The sequence below is a fragment of the Prionailurus bengalensis genome, chromosome C2 (assembly GCF_016509475.1).
Source record: "Prionailurus bengalensis isolate Pbe53 chromosome C2, Fcat_Pben_1.1_paternal_pri, whole genome shotgun sequence".
In the NCBI taxonomy this organism is placed as follows: Eukaryota; Metazoa; Chordata; class Mammalia; order Carnivora; family Felidae; genus Prionailurus; species Prionailurus bengalensis.
This window is the reverse complement of record NC_057350.1, coordinates 79,619,982-79,635,000: the sequence shown is the minus strand read 5'-3', so window position 1 is coordinate 79,635,000 and position 15,019 is coordinate 79,619,982. Positions and strand designations below refer to the sequence as shown.

General features: G+C 39.5%; 1 protein-coding gene across 9 annotated transcripts in view; it reads left to right on the top strand.

The window, feature by feature from the left end:
- The window catches only part of LOC122491615 (LIM domain containing preferred translocation partner in lipoma), a 679,043-nt gene that overhangs the window by 564,723 nt on the left and 99,301 nt on the right, over positions 1-15,019 (top strand). For all 9 annotated transcript variants that reach the window (XM_043594610.1, XM_043594613.1, XM_043594611.1 and 6 more), the window contains one exon: positions 1,792-1,961. In XM_043594610.1, the coding sequence (XP_043450545.1) occupies positions 1,792-1,961 (170 nt within the window). The remainder of the gene's footprint in view (positions 1-1,791; positions 1,962-15,019) is intronic.

The window sequence follows — 15,019 nt, the reverse complement described above, 5'->3', positions numbered from 1 at the left end:
AAAAACAGGTACAAGTTGACTCTTGGGCAGAAGTTTATAAAACAACCACAAGATTTATTACAAAAGTTTTTATCCAATGTCAAGAATATGATATCAGGACTTTATAGTATCAGCTACCGTAGTGGCAGTCAGTTTCCAAGAGTTTAACTCTTTTTCCAGTACTTGATATTTCTTATTGCTTTGGGGGAAAATGGACTGTCGTTTGGGTTATATTTTAAAAATACATTGAAGTCCCGCAACAGAACGTATAGAAATATTTTCCAGTGCCAATGCAACCAGAGAGGATCAGAAATATATTTGGCTCTTTCCTCCCAAGTTGAAACATTTAGCCCTCCCGTTTTTAGGTGTGAAATGGTTGTCAATCCAGTGGATGGAGTGCTGAAAGCAGTCTTCATGAGAAATCTCTCCGTCATGTCAGCTCTGTGTTCAATCCCGATGCACACAACGAAACAGAGGCAGAACAGCATCGTGGTTAAAACCATGGACGCTGAAGCTAGACTCCTTGGATTCGAATTTCATTGACCGTCTTTGTGACTCAGTTTCCTCATCTGTACAATAGGGAGAGCAACAGACCTACGACATAGGTGGTTGTGACTATGAAATGAGTTTAACGTGTATATAAAGCACTTTGAAAATGCCTGACACGTGGGAAACACTGGGTTTGCTTACAGCTTATGTGTCAAAGCCCGCAGCGCAGGTTCTTGCTGACATTCCCAGCGACCTGTAATTATTTCAGACTTTTTACTTATCGAAATAAAGACTAAGAAAGAAAACTGGATGTGGATCTGACCTCCGGCTCAAGATTCCCATGACGGAACCAGATAGAGATACAGATTGCAACCAGCACAGGGCTTCACGCTGACATAAATATTTGTCTTCTGTAATGTTTTATTGTTCCTATTTAAAACAATGATTTTTTTAAAACCGAAATCTGATGTCCATATGTGGTCCACATGCCCCATAAATCAGTTTAAGAATGCTGAAAGTTTACAGAACGCTGGGCTGGACAGGGACAACCAGGGCCTTCGGGACTCAAACCCCAACAAGTATGTGGAATCTGTTACAGGTTTTAGGGACGTTCAAAGTATGATCACACTTGAAGGCAATACTAACTGGATTGTAATAACTTAAAGGGTGTCAAGTGTAGTGGGAGACTTGCTTAATGAGGCCCTAGAAGACAGAACTGGGACTACTGGGTAGCAGTGAGCATGAGGAAGCAGTCTGGCTCAGTATGAGAGAGAACTTTCCAGCAGTCAGAGCTGTCGGGAAATAAAAGGGACTCCCTTTTGATCTGTCATTGAGGGCTGGATGCAGAGAGATTTTACAACCTGGGCTTTTGTGAAAGGAGGCGCAGTTTGAGTTTGGACCCAGTCCCCTCACAGTCTAACTGGACACGTAGACTCTCTAAGCAGGAAGACTTTCCCAGGCTGTGCCTTCCACTGCTGCTATGCTGAGTCATGTTCTTCCTAGACTTGTGTGTGAGACTGGAGGCACAGCCCTGGCCTCGACATTCGGAGACCTGAGTTCTACTCTGTCACGTTCTGTAGGTCCTTGAGCTGTGAGGGTCAACTTTTCAAATGCTTCGTGTAAAATCTCCATCATGGCGGCCTCACAGAGGTGAGTCCTGGCTATATTGGTGATCTCGCGCCTGGTGGTGGCGGTGGTGGGGGTGTCAGCCCTCTTGCTGCCGCTGCCACTGTGAACCTGCTGTCTCCTCCATGTTGGCTTCTTCAGAAGGACTGAAGGTGTTCCTTGGTGTGCTCTTAGCAGTCAATCCCTTCTTTCTTTCAGGCCGCTGTGCTCGCTGTGGGGAAAACGTAGTTGGGGAAGGGACAGGATGCACTGCCATGGATCAGGTCTTCCACGTGGATTGTTTTACCTGCATCATCTGCAACAACAAGCTCCGAGGACAGCCCTTCTATGCCGTGGAGAAGAAAGCCTACTGTGAGCCCTGCTACATTGTAAGTTCAGACTCCCTCTGCCGCGCCTCCTGTGCTTTGCAAAGATGTCTTCTTTGGCAGAATGCCAGTCACTCCAGATAGAATGTAGTCATCGGATCTTTATTTCTCCACAGATTTCAAAGTGTGTGTGTGTGTGTGTGTGTGTGTGTGTGTGTGTGTGTAAATTGGCAGACCTTAACTTTTTCTAACTGTTCCCTGTTCGCATGAGGTCAGAAAGGCATGAGGAGGGTCCATCAGTGGTCTGCTGGATCATCACCTTGTGGCTTTCAAGCATGTCTGTACAAGCTCTCACATCACCCCCTGAACATCAGAAGGTTTCCCATAGTCATACCTCTTCTTATTAGGTCTCACCTTGCATTTGAATTTGCCAGTATTGGTAAAGAAACAACGCAGGGCCTCTGGACTTGTCCGTGCTCTTTCAAACTCCTGGTCCCTTTGAATCACTTCTTACCCACTCAAATGTTTTCTTACCACCATGCCCAGCAAGTTTGCAATGATGCAAAGATATCAACCCTTTATTATAGAAGGAAATGAATTTCCCCTAAAGGAAAATGAATAGTAATACTGACTGAGGTAATAATTGTTTTTTTTTTTTAAAGAACACAACAACTATACTTTAATTACATAAGTAGGTGGCTAAAAAGTACTCACACTCTTTTCAGTTTTTACCAGGCTACTTAAGAACACACATTAAGCTACACATACATCAGAAGATAGATCAATGTGATGAATGAACATAAACTTTTTAAAAATATAAAATGCATTTCTTTGCTATCTATCTGCATACTTTTAATCTGTTTAGCACTTGTTAGTGGGAAAAACAGTGCATTTTTGCAAACCCACAAAAGAAGTATGGTTTCACCACAGTGTCGGGGCGTTTTTATGTAAAAGAAGCTTTGGGTGCAAGGTCCTAGGAGTTACACATAGCCTTGCAGATCCCCAAGGTTCAAGTTCATCGCAAAGTTCCTGGTCTCATTGGTATCTATCTTCCCGTGACCTGACGGCTCTAACTCATTGCAGCCCTCGAGTCTCTGTAGCACAGATCTGAAAGTTTGTTAAGATTAAGATCTAGAGGGATTCAGTATAGTTTGTGCATCTCTTAGGTTCAATTTTATTCCATTTTCCTTCCTAAAGGCAATTTAACTTAAACATAGATAGCCTCATAATAGTACTACACAATGCTGGAGCTGGGAAGAAAAAAAAAAGGTCATTTGTCTAACTCCTCATTTTAGAAGTGAGAATACAGAAACACAGAGAGGAGGAAAATGACTTCTTCTGTTCAATCCTTGGTGTCAGACCTGGGGCTATATTCAGTTTTTCACACCCCTGGTCCCATAGTCTTTGCTGACAGTACACATTTTTAGCTTGTTTGGAACATAAACACGAATACCATAGTGTCCTGTTGATCTCAGGGAGCAATTACATATGAGCTTAAAGCTCATTGAACCAAAGCTTACCTCCTTAAGAAATAAGAATATTCAGGGACGCCTGGGTGACTCAGTCGGTTAAACGTCCGGCTTCAGCTCAGGTCATGATCTCGCGGTTTGTGAGTTCGAGTCCCGCGTCGGGCTCTGTGCTGACAGCTCAGAGCCTGGAGCCTGTTTTGGATTCTGTGTCTCCCTCTCTCTCTGACCCTCCCCCATTCATGCTCTGACTCTCTCTGTCTCAAAAATAAATAAATGTTTAAAAAAGAAAAAGAAATAAGAATATTCAGGATGCCTGGATGGCTCAGTCGGTTAGGCGTCCGACTTCGACTCAGGTCATGATCTCGCGGTTTGTGAGTTTGAGCCCCGCGTCGGGCTCTGTGCTGACAGCTCAGAGCCTGGAGCCTGCTTCAGATTCTGCATTTTCCCTTCTCTCTGTCCTTCTCATGCTCACCCTCTGTATCTCAATAATAAATAAACATTTAAAAAATTTCAAAAGAAATGAGAATATTTCAAATATCAACCTTTGAAATCTTTACTGAAAAGAGAAAATTACAGAACTCCCCGTCTTTTGTAAGCAGACTGCATGGGCTGTCATTCACAATGACTTAGGACCACCACATGAAATTCTTTACTGCAGCGAGCTCTGTGATAATGATGCCAGCAGAGCTTCTGGAAGCACGTATGGCTTTGTCCTTATATGAAGTGACTACTGTGTTTTTCTGTAGCTCTTGTCTCTATTTTCTGTCCTTTTTCGGACTGCATGGTTGATTCTTGCTACCATTCACGGGGCTGCGGTGACAGCCTCCTTCATTTTTTCCTGTGTCTCTTAGAGCTAGGAACCCTGAGAAGTGTTGGGAAACAGGATAACAGGTATGAAGAACATGGCTTGAATCTGATGTCATCACTTCATGTTTAGTCTCCTCCAGAAAGTTACTGGATCTTTCTAAGCATCAGTTTCCTCCACAGTATAATAGGGATGATTGCAGGATTCTCCCAAAGGCCTGTGAGGATGAAATGGGGCAATCCTGTAAAGCACCCTGGGCCTGCCCAGGGAATGGTAATGGAATGAATGTTATTCTGAGATTAATTTTGGCAAGATTTCTGGCATATGTGGTTTTTCTGAATATAAGGACCTTACGAGGGCTGTGAAATTATTTGGGCTTTAGGAAATTGTTTTAACCCCTCAGGCACACCCCTGCCCCATTTTTAAATGCATTTCTTGCCCTCCTGGTTGAGTAATAAGACTAAAAAAGTGTAATCTGACTCAATTATGGGTTTGTACAGCCTGTGGGCTCAGGTTTCGATCTCTATGCCAGGCATAGGAGCTCAGTGATTCTTCAGGAGGGAGTTTCTTTTACTTTGGGTCCCTGTTACTAGACTGAGCTTATGACAAGGTAGAGTATCTGGGAGATATTGAATCACATCCTTGGAAAGTGGGATGGACTCAAACAATGGAAATTCTTACCATCCCTTTTGACTTTCCCTCCCTCATAAGAAACGTTAATCAAGATTTTTCCTTATGAGACCTATCCATGGTGACTCCAAAATGCAACTTAATTCTTGTCAGAATTCAGTTAAGCTTTATTCAGAGGCCCTTGTTCCATATTGACTTCAGAGTTTAGCACGGACCTCAAGCTCTTGGATGGATGTTCTAGCATTGTAATTTCTTTGGAACTTTTTGTAAATCCAATAAGCTGCCACACCAGAAAAGTAAAGAGCTTTCTTTTGGGGGGGGGATCGGGGAAGCTCAGGGTATAAAATGAAACAAGTTGGTGTTGAAGACAGAGTGTGTAGTAAGGAGGATCCTAGGGATGTGTGTATGTCTCTTGGAACTAAAGCCCTGGGAACAGGGCCAACTGCAGTGGCATTCAGTCAAACTGCCTCTCGTTCCCTTGTGGAAACTGATGTCTGAGAGACATCCTGTAGAAGGAAAGTGCAGAAAACCCAGGCTCTGGGCCTCAGTCAGTGTGGGGGCATTATTCAAGATCGTGATGTAGTTCATTATTTCTGTGTAAAGACCACCCATATTCAATGCTCTGAGTCCAAGAAGGAGACCCACCTAATATAAATTTCATTTATTCTTGCCTAAATTGATTATTAATAATCAACTTAGGTCATATTTAAATTAACCAATTACATAATTTAGAGGGAAAATACACCAGTTAGGTCTTCTTCATCTTTCCTTCACTGATTATTCATATTTTCCTGTTGTCTCTGGAATCTTTAATCCTTGCACATATACACATGTAATTAAACCAATTTGGTTCTGTAAGGTATTATAACTCTCGTTAATGATTTTTATACATGCTTTTGTGTTTTCTATTGATTGACTTAATTTGAATACGTATATGGCTTTCCATTGTTAATAATCTCTATTTTATAGCTTTTGTCTGTTTAATTTTACCTTATGTTTGCATACTACATTTTAAAGTTATTTGCCCCTAGAAAGGTATTGGGTATTCTCTGTTCTTTCAGTGTTGTAAATAACATGCCTATAAAGAGCTGAGTTAAGGTTTTTCATTATTTTACTTTGAATTTTTTCCTTAGCATAAATTCTTTGATTTTTGTGACCACGTTTACTTTACAGCACTTTGGAGAACTTTTGCTTTCTTTAGAAACATTTCTAAATTTCTTTAGAAACATTGTTCAAATTCACAGAACCATCAGCAATATGAAACCATATGTTAAACTATAACCTATCCACGACTGAAGAGGTTTATTTATATTTATTTTGAACCAATTAAATAAGTGCATTACGTAATTTAAGTTTGTATGTATTTGAATTTCCAAATCAATGAGATGCTTTTCTACTTTGGTGATCTCTTAACAGCTTAGTTTGGGGGCACCTGGGTGGTTCAGTTGGTTAAGTATCAAACTTTGGCTCAGGTGATGACCTCGCGGTTTATGAGTTCGAGCCCCGCATCGGGCTCTGTGCTAACAGCTCAGAGCCTGGAGCCTGCTTCAGATTTTGTGTCTCCCTCTCTCTCTGCCCCTTCCCTGCTTGTACTCTGTCTCTCTCTCAATAAATAATGTATACATATAAATATATGTATGTACATATACATATATATACATCTATTTTTAAAAAGCTTACTTTTGATTATTCTGATGGATTTGTGTAAATGAACAGATTAAAATTGAGAGCACTAAACTTCCTTAGAAGTAAAGTCATATAACTAGAATATACTGCTTCTAGTTCTTGCTCTCTAGGTGAGACCTTGGGTAAGTCATTTAGTGTCTGAGTACTGGTATCATCATTTATGAAAGACAGATATTAACTTCTTCCCTATCTCCAAAGCGAAGGAATGAACACTTGTGATATTTTATACATTATGAAATTTTATACTGATATAAGGGCTTAATCCATTAATAACATTATTATCATCGCTTTTCCCCTTAGCATAATCTGATACAATTTAGAAATCCTCTATGTTGGGGGAAATTTCATAGCTGCAGTTGCTATGGAAATACTGAAATAAATAAATGTCATAGAAAGAATGTGAGGACATATATGAGAAGAAGAGGTTCATGCTTTGCTTAAGAAGATTTTTATGTTGGTATGAGTATGAGGGACAGCAACCGTGCCTTCCACTTAAGTGTTCTTCTGTCCTGAATGAGACAGGTTTACCCACAAATATAGATTAACAAAAGAACTGCTGTGTTTTTAGCATGACCAAGGAGTCTGGGCTGGAGACACGGCACATCTGTGATTCTCAGATACTCAGCCTGTTTATGAAATGGCAGCCAAGGATCTTCTCCTAAACCAGGGCTCTTACTCAGAGTGGATCAAATCCAACTTCTGACTCTCTCAACAGTGGAAGTTGGTACAGACATTTTTATTAGTTAAAATCCAAGTAATTAAAAGACCTCAGGGAATAGGAGGCCAACTCCACGGGAGACTAAACATGGTAATGTTCCCGAATTTGACACATTAGTGACCAACACTGTAGCGGCCTTTTGCTCCCGCATGTCACTAAATGGCTACAGTTAAAACATTCGAACTTTTCAACTTACCTTAGGTGGTAGGTTTTGTACCTCTGCAGGAAGGTTGTCCTTTTATACGCTCAGTTCCTCCTAATAGTGTTTTAAAAGCAGTTATGGCTGGTGCTTTATGTGGATGTTGGGAAAGGAGCTGAGCGTTGAGACAAAAGCCAAAAAACCCAGGTGAACTTCCCTTCCCTCTTCTCAATTGCCCACCCCTGCTCTTTCACCCCCAAGGAGGGTCCGTCTCTCTCCCTCACACCAAGTGCATGTGCACAGACACTTACTTTCTTCTTGATGTTTCTTCATTTTCCCTCAAGCAGTCTGCGAGAAAGGAAAGCAAACAACAACAACAACAACAACAACAACAACAAATGTTTCAAGAAAGAGGGACATCTGTCAATCTCTTAAGCGACTTCACCATGCTATCTCCTACTAATCATTCCTATTAGAACCTTGTGAAGTAGACAGCAGGGGCAGGGCGGCGGCGGGGGGGGGGGGGTGCAGGGAGGTGTTTACGGTGGCTTTGATATTTTCTAAGCAAAAGACAAACTAAGGCTAGGGACAGATCTTCTAACTTGCATTTGATGGCTAGGTCCATATTATCACCCAGAAACTAATATTCAACTTCCTGAAGATAGGAAGATAGTGACAGCCCTCTGTGATTAGAGCCTTCCATTTCTAACGTTTAAATTGATGACCACATAAATCATGCCTTCTAGCATTACAAAAGGGATGCTGAACTTCTACTGGCCAAAAAACCATAAGCCTCCATCTTTTCTTGAGCATTACATGTGGCTTTCCCTGAAATGCCTCAGATTTTAAGGGAAAAACCTTTTTTTCCTGGTTAAAAATAATAATAACTAACATTTGTTGAGTGCTTGAATTTTTAAAGAGCACTTTTATCTTATGTCACCTTCTAATGATCCTAGAAAATAGGTATGATTATTACTGCCTTCCTTTCCAGTAATAAGAAACCGAGTTTTAGGAAAAGTCAGCTTGCCCCATTCTGTAAAGTGTGAGTGTCAGATCCAAGACTTGACCTGGACTTTGATTCTCAGGACCAGCTCTTTTCATAGACCCAGCCAGTCATTGGAAATCTCATTTGTTACTACTAGGTTTCTTTTTTTGTAATTAATTTTTTTTCTCTATTACCTTTTATTCATAATGTTAAGTTTAAAAAAAATACAGTGAACCTTCATTCTGAATTTTATAAAGTGGCTTTCACCTTACTTTTGGACATATTAGAGAAATATTGAACTCAAAATATTCTTTCTTATAGTAGTCATTCTTAAAAAACCAGCAACTATGTTTTTAAGTATTATATGCTCACTAAAGAAAAATTTTAAAATATGCATAATTCTCCCACTTAAATAATATAGCAGTTTAGCACACCTTTTCTATTTCAGTATACCTGTATACAGGTATATAGTTACATTTATGGAAGCGTGGTTTCCATGTGCACACATACACATACAATGGGATCATACCATCCTGTACTAATTAGTAACTTGCTTTTGTTCTATCACAGTACATCAAATTTTGCCTTCTCCAAAAATAGTTTATTTTAAATATTCCATGGGCATTCAAAAAGAATATACATCGCCTACCTACTTTTTCTGAGAAAATGACTCAAAGAAAATATTCCACCAGGCAAACAAATTAACTGAACTAAAGTGTCTGGGAAATCCAAGGTTAATAAAATGATGATAAGCAATGAACCAATACAACTGATAGTTAAAGAAAGAGGAAAATATGTAATAGAAAATTCAGGCTAAAAGAAAATGATATTAATCACCTACTAACTACAGTATTAATAACAGGCAAAGTATAATTCAGAACAAAACTATTACATAGGCCAAAGTACATTACTTTATTGATAAATGTCAAGTTCCAGAGGAACATGAGCCTTTCTTCATTTAATACCATTACATTGAAATATATAAGACAAAAATATTGATGAGATATGAGATGAAAATGGTTAAACCATACTCTTTATAAAACTTTAACACATTCCATGTAGTCTTTGACAAACCAATTATGGAAGTTGAATAAGATGATTAATATGATTGATTTGGTCCATATAAGCAAAGAGATTATATCTTCTTTTCCAAATCTCCATGGGAGATTTAAAAAAAAGCACGCTCTCATAGTCTAAGAGGAACATATACAGTTCCTACTTTGGCTGGCAGAGTTCAGCAAGACAAGAAATGTATCAAAGAATAAAAAAATAAGCCCACTTGTGGGTTAAAGATTCCTTAGAAAGTAATGATGTTGATAATGCTGCACAACAACCAGAATGAGACCCAACCAGAGTTGAATTCCAAGTACAGCTAGGATCATTAATTGCAACATAAAAGGGCACATGTATATTAATCTAAACACCTAGAAAAGGGCAACAAAGTCTAAAGGAAGAAAGGGATCATTAAAATAAAGGCAGTTATTGATAAATTGAGAAATACTAGAATTTTTAGGTGCACAAGATGATTCTTTGAAACGAAAAATAAGCATCCAGTGAAGATAAGAGAAAAACAAAAATTATAGAAAATTAGGAATGAAAAAGAAGCTCTTAGCATATGTACAGAAGACATTTAAAAATTATTACACTTCAAATTTTATAGAAGAGACTGTGATCTATGCACACCTAAAATGCAAAGGACAAAAACTTGAATAAGTCCATAAACATGGGTGGAATGCAGACCTGAGAAATTATCAGGAAATTTCACTGAAAGGACTTCTCAGATCTTTAAAGAAGAAATGATTCCCGTAATAGTTCAATTTTCAGAGCTCAGTAAGAGAAGATAAGCTTCGCAAATCATTTTAGAAAGCCAGCCCCATCCTGATTAATAATACCTAAATGAGGTTGCCCCCAAAAGAAAAGTATGCTAATCTTTCACCCATGCAAAAATGCTAAATGAAATATTAGCAGATTGAGTGCCACACAATGAAACATCCCAGGTAATTCCATGATTGCAATGTTATCCTTGTTTAAAACAAAAATGGTTGCAAGAACACAAAACAAGCCCTAAGTAAAATAGAAGAAAAAGGAAGATATGTGTTTAATAGGATAAAATAAACTAATGGTCAGACGTCTTCCCGGATCTTGCCAGGTATGCATAGTATGACTGCTATTATATTGTTTTTAACATTCTAGTCTTCATTACGGGTAATTGGGAAACAAAGTCACATATATTCATATGTATACGTATACATACACACACTTACATACATACATATATGGTCATATATATATCTTTTTCTTCGTTTTACATATATATCAATTTATTATGTAATATTTCTAACATAAAGATGTAAAGCATGATACGATAAAATTTCATGTACCTTTATTCAGATTAACACATAAAACACTAGAAATTCCACTGAAATCCTTAGGTTCTTGTCCCTAATCACATTCCCCAAACTCTTGTACAGAGGTAATGACTATACTAACTTTGTTTATTATATCCATGCATTTCTTTCTATTTTCACTACTTATCTCTAAAAATATAGTGTCATTTATATATAGTATCTCTTAATTTTAATGGAACAGCATTTCTCAGACCTATTTTTGAGACTTTTTCACTCAAAATCATAAGACTATGACATGTCAGTATTTATAGATGATATAATTTGTCTAGAAAATCAGAGAAAATCTAAAGTTTTAAGATAATAAAAGTATAGTTACCTGACAAAATAAAAATTATAAATTAGGTTCAGAAAATATAACAGGGGGAAAAAAAGGCCTTATGCAGAAGCAACAAAAACTACAAAATACCTAGGCAAGCCTTTGAAAGCATAAATGATCTAAGTGAAGCATGCCATGAAATTTTACAGGGATAATTAACCCATGAGCAAAATGATTTGGGGACTGAATATGCTTTGGAAAACACTTCTCGTTTTAACAGGCATTCATATTATCACCCTGTAATTATACAACAACGAGACTTGGGGTGGGGGGAAGATTTACTGTGTCGTCCCTTGTTAAGGTTTTGATTTAGTCCTTTTCCCCAGATAGCCCCCAGCCCTTTGCTGATGAAGGTTACTGCTCACCATATCTCTGCAACCTCCAAGGCGAGCCTGGGTAAGAGTAGTGAGGCACAGGCTTGCAACCAGACTGCCCAGAACGAGGAAGAGGCTAGCTGAACATAATCTTTTTCTCTAGTTCCTACCCCAAACTGTATTTATTTCTGTTGTTATAGCATTAGAATGCTTGTTAGAGGCCAGAAGGAACTGTCGAAATTCAATAACGTCATTTTACAGCTGAGAAAACCTAAAGGCCAGGAAAGCTGGCTGATTGGCCTGAGGTTATATGGTTTATTAATGGCAGAGGCAGGAATAGAAACCATGAACCTTGATGATGCCTTCAAAGAACTGCTTTCTTTGGGACTGACATGAAGAGGTTTAATCCTATGTGGCTGCCGGCTCCAGAGAACCATCCCTAGAAAATGTTGGATTCCGTAAACTTTGGTTGGAGAGTGTAGAAGTAGGACAGGGTTTGCTTCAGCTCCAACCAAGATGCAGCGTCTCAGATTTCCAGGTTAAATGCCTCTGAAACTTTATGCTAGAACCTTCCCACTGCCCCAGTTTGTTTATTTTTAAATCAAGCATGAACTCACCACTCGGTGTTTGCCAGAGTTTGGATGAATGTCAGCATCAGGCCACTGTAATAATGGTTTAAGATTATTTAATCCTATTACTTGTACACTTCATTAGGCTGAGTGAATTGTTGGCAAGGGGTTCAGTAAACTTCCTACTTTAGAGATAAAAGGATGGAAAGAAAATAAGGAAAGAGTCTGTTCCTCATTTTCTTTCGTATGTATCGTTTGTCTCTTAAAGGATAAAGGAATGATAATTGCCCAGATACAGCACATAATCTGTGTTTGTAGGGTCTTCGGAACTGCTGTGTACCCTCAAAAGAGAAAACTGTCTATAACCTTACATTTCCAATTAGAAGAAAAGGACTGGGACAGAAGAGTGTGTGTGTGTGTGTGTGTGTGTGTGTGTGTGTGTGCGCGCGCGCTTTAAAATCAATGTTAAAAATAAACCTGAACATAAGTTCAAGAGTCCTAGGTAAGACATTCAGTCTTTCACTTAGCAGGCCTGGTATGAGGCAGCAAATGATTTTCAAGAAAAAAACGTGCTATGGAAAGTCAGACCTTGTTTACACTCAGCTTGACCAGCTGCTATTCTGCATTCACCTCATTTATTTTCCCTTAAATTTCCCCACAAACAGAATGAAAGCAATATTTCTTACCCCAGTAGCTAACTAAAAGGTTCAGAGAGGCTGACAGGGCTGACCAAAAATGAAAGTGTGGGTGCTTTGAGCAATAAGTAACTGCACGGGGCCAGGACCCAGATTCGTGCAAACAGAATCCCCAAAGGATTCTCATTAGCCAGCATTGCAGTGTATGGAATGTTACCTGCATGCTGGTGGTTGGAGAGCTCACAGGGTCTGATGGGCAGAGGCCAGTCATGAGACTCTAGAAGCTTGGTTTTCCAAAAATGTGTCAGAGGTCACCTGCTTTGGAATCATGCTCAAGTCCTCATTAAAAAAGTAAAGTTCTAGGAGCGCCTGGGTGGCTCAGTCAGCTAAGCATCTGACTTCAGCTCAGGTCATGATCTCACAGTTTGTGGGTTCAAGCTCCACATCGGGCTCTGTGCTGACAGCTCAGAGCCTGGAGCCTGCTTCGGATTCTGTGTCTCCCTCTCTCTCTGACCTTCCCCCCACTCATGCTCGCTCGCTCTCTCTCTCTCTCTCTCTCTCTCTCTCTCAAAAATAATAAAAAATAAAGTAAAGTTCTGGCCACTCACCAGACTTTCTGCACAAGGAGCCAAGAAATGTGCATCTTTTACAAGCCTCTTGAGGGAGATTCTTATGCGTGCTCAGTTTTGAGATCCATGTGTCTGTGCTTGTAGCCCAACTCATCGAAGAAATAGTCCCAAAATACTTCGCCATCTCCCACCTCTCTCCTATGCATTTTCTTTAGCCACACTTGGCCAAATGGGACCATCTTCTCCTGGACATTGATATCTTAGGCTTCTCTGTGCCCCAGAGTTTCCCCGTCTCCATGGTTTGAAAATCTGTATCAACCAACCATAAAAAGCTTTCCTAGAACTTCCCCCAAATAGATGTGGCTTTTTCCTGCACAATGCTTTTGTTTGTTCCTCGTTCCTGTGATTTAATTCTCTGCAATTGATATCAAAATAATTTGAGTTTTGACCTATTTTCTTACTGTTTGCAACCCTTAGAGAGGGTGGTATGCTGGGACGAGAGTGTTACATTTTATTCATCTTTTTTCCATGGTTGTTATCACAACAGGTGAGCTGTCCCTGCTAGGCTAGAAGGTACCTGGTTTCACTCTAGATCCCAGTGTCTCCGGAGAGGGTCTTTGCCTCTTTACCCTTTGGTGCACCTTGGATTTGAGACTCCCTGTGCGTATATGAAGCAGAGAGGAGAACTTGGCTCTGGAACCCTGTGAGCAGTCATTGCTGAAATGTAAATATAAAAGATTGAAGGGAAAGATGTGAGAATAAAGCCAGCTGTCTAGCTTCCAGTTGTTGAATTATCATAAGAGCTAGCACTCAAGGTCAAACACACAGACCAGACTCCCAGATGAAAACGACCAGAGAGTTTGAATGGAGGTTCTCTTATGTTCACATGACTTTGAATGGGACATGGTAATTCCCTCCAGCCAGGGAAGCCAGCCTCCAGCCCGGCTTACTTAAAAAAAAAAAAAAATCTGCTTTCTGGTTCTCTCTTTTGTTCACTTCCCTACAGCGTCAAGGGATGCTGGAGAGGTCGGTGTCATCATTATAGCATGATGAGGCTCTTTATGGGCACTTCACAGTGACAAGGGCCTGATATATTGTAGGTCTTCAAAAAGATGTTTGTTGAACTTAAAGATTATTTAAGGGGCGCCTGGGTGGCTCAGTTGGTTAAGTGTCCAACTTCGGGTCAGGTCATGATCTCGCAGTCCAGGAGTTCGAGCCCCGCATTGAGCTCTGTGCTGATGGCTCAGAGCCTGGAGCCTGCTTCAGATTCTGTGTCTCCCTCTCTCTCTCTGCCCTCTTCTGCTAGCACTTTGTCTCTCTCTCTCTCTCAAAAATAAATAAACATTAAAAAAATTTTAAGATTATTTAATAAATCAGTATTTTATGTTTATAATATGGGAAAATATAATATGGGTAGCCAAGAGAAGAGGAGAGACACGCTGAAGGTGTCACAGGTGAATAGAGGCTCCTGGAATTCTTTAAGCTCTGAAAGCCACAAATACACATATGTAATGAGGTTTTAAGTTACATCCAAAAAATTTTTTTGAAAGAAGAGTAAATGTCTTCCACAAAAGTTATGTTTTTTTTTTTTTTTACTTTGTAGGCTGGCTCTTTATTAATGCTAAGAGATATTTGAGGCAGTGTATATTAATAAAGCCATTAGGACATGTTAGTTAAAATAAAACTGAACTTTCTAACATGTAACTCTTAAAAAAGTCAAGATTTATATTGTTAGTCTAGTTTAGGCAGACACTAAATCCTATTCTAAAGCATACAAAATATACAAATAGGTTTTCCACAAAATAGATAATGCAGAATGTGTCAGGGCCTCACAGGAAAAGGACTCGGAGAGAGGACTAGGGGCATTTGGGGGAAAGG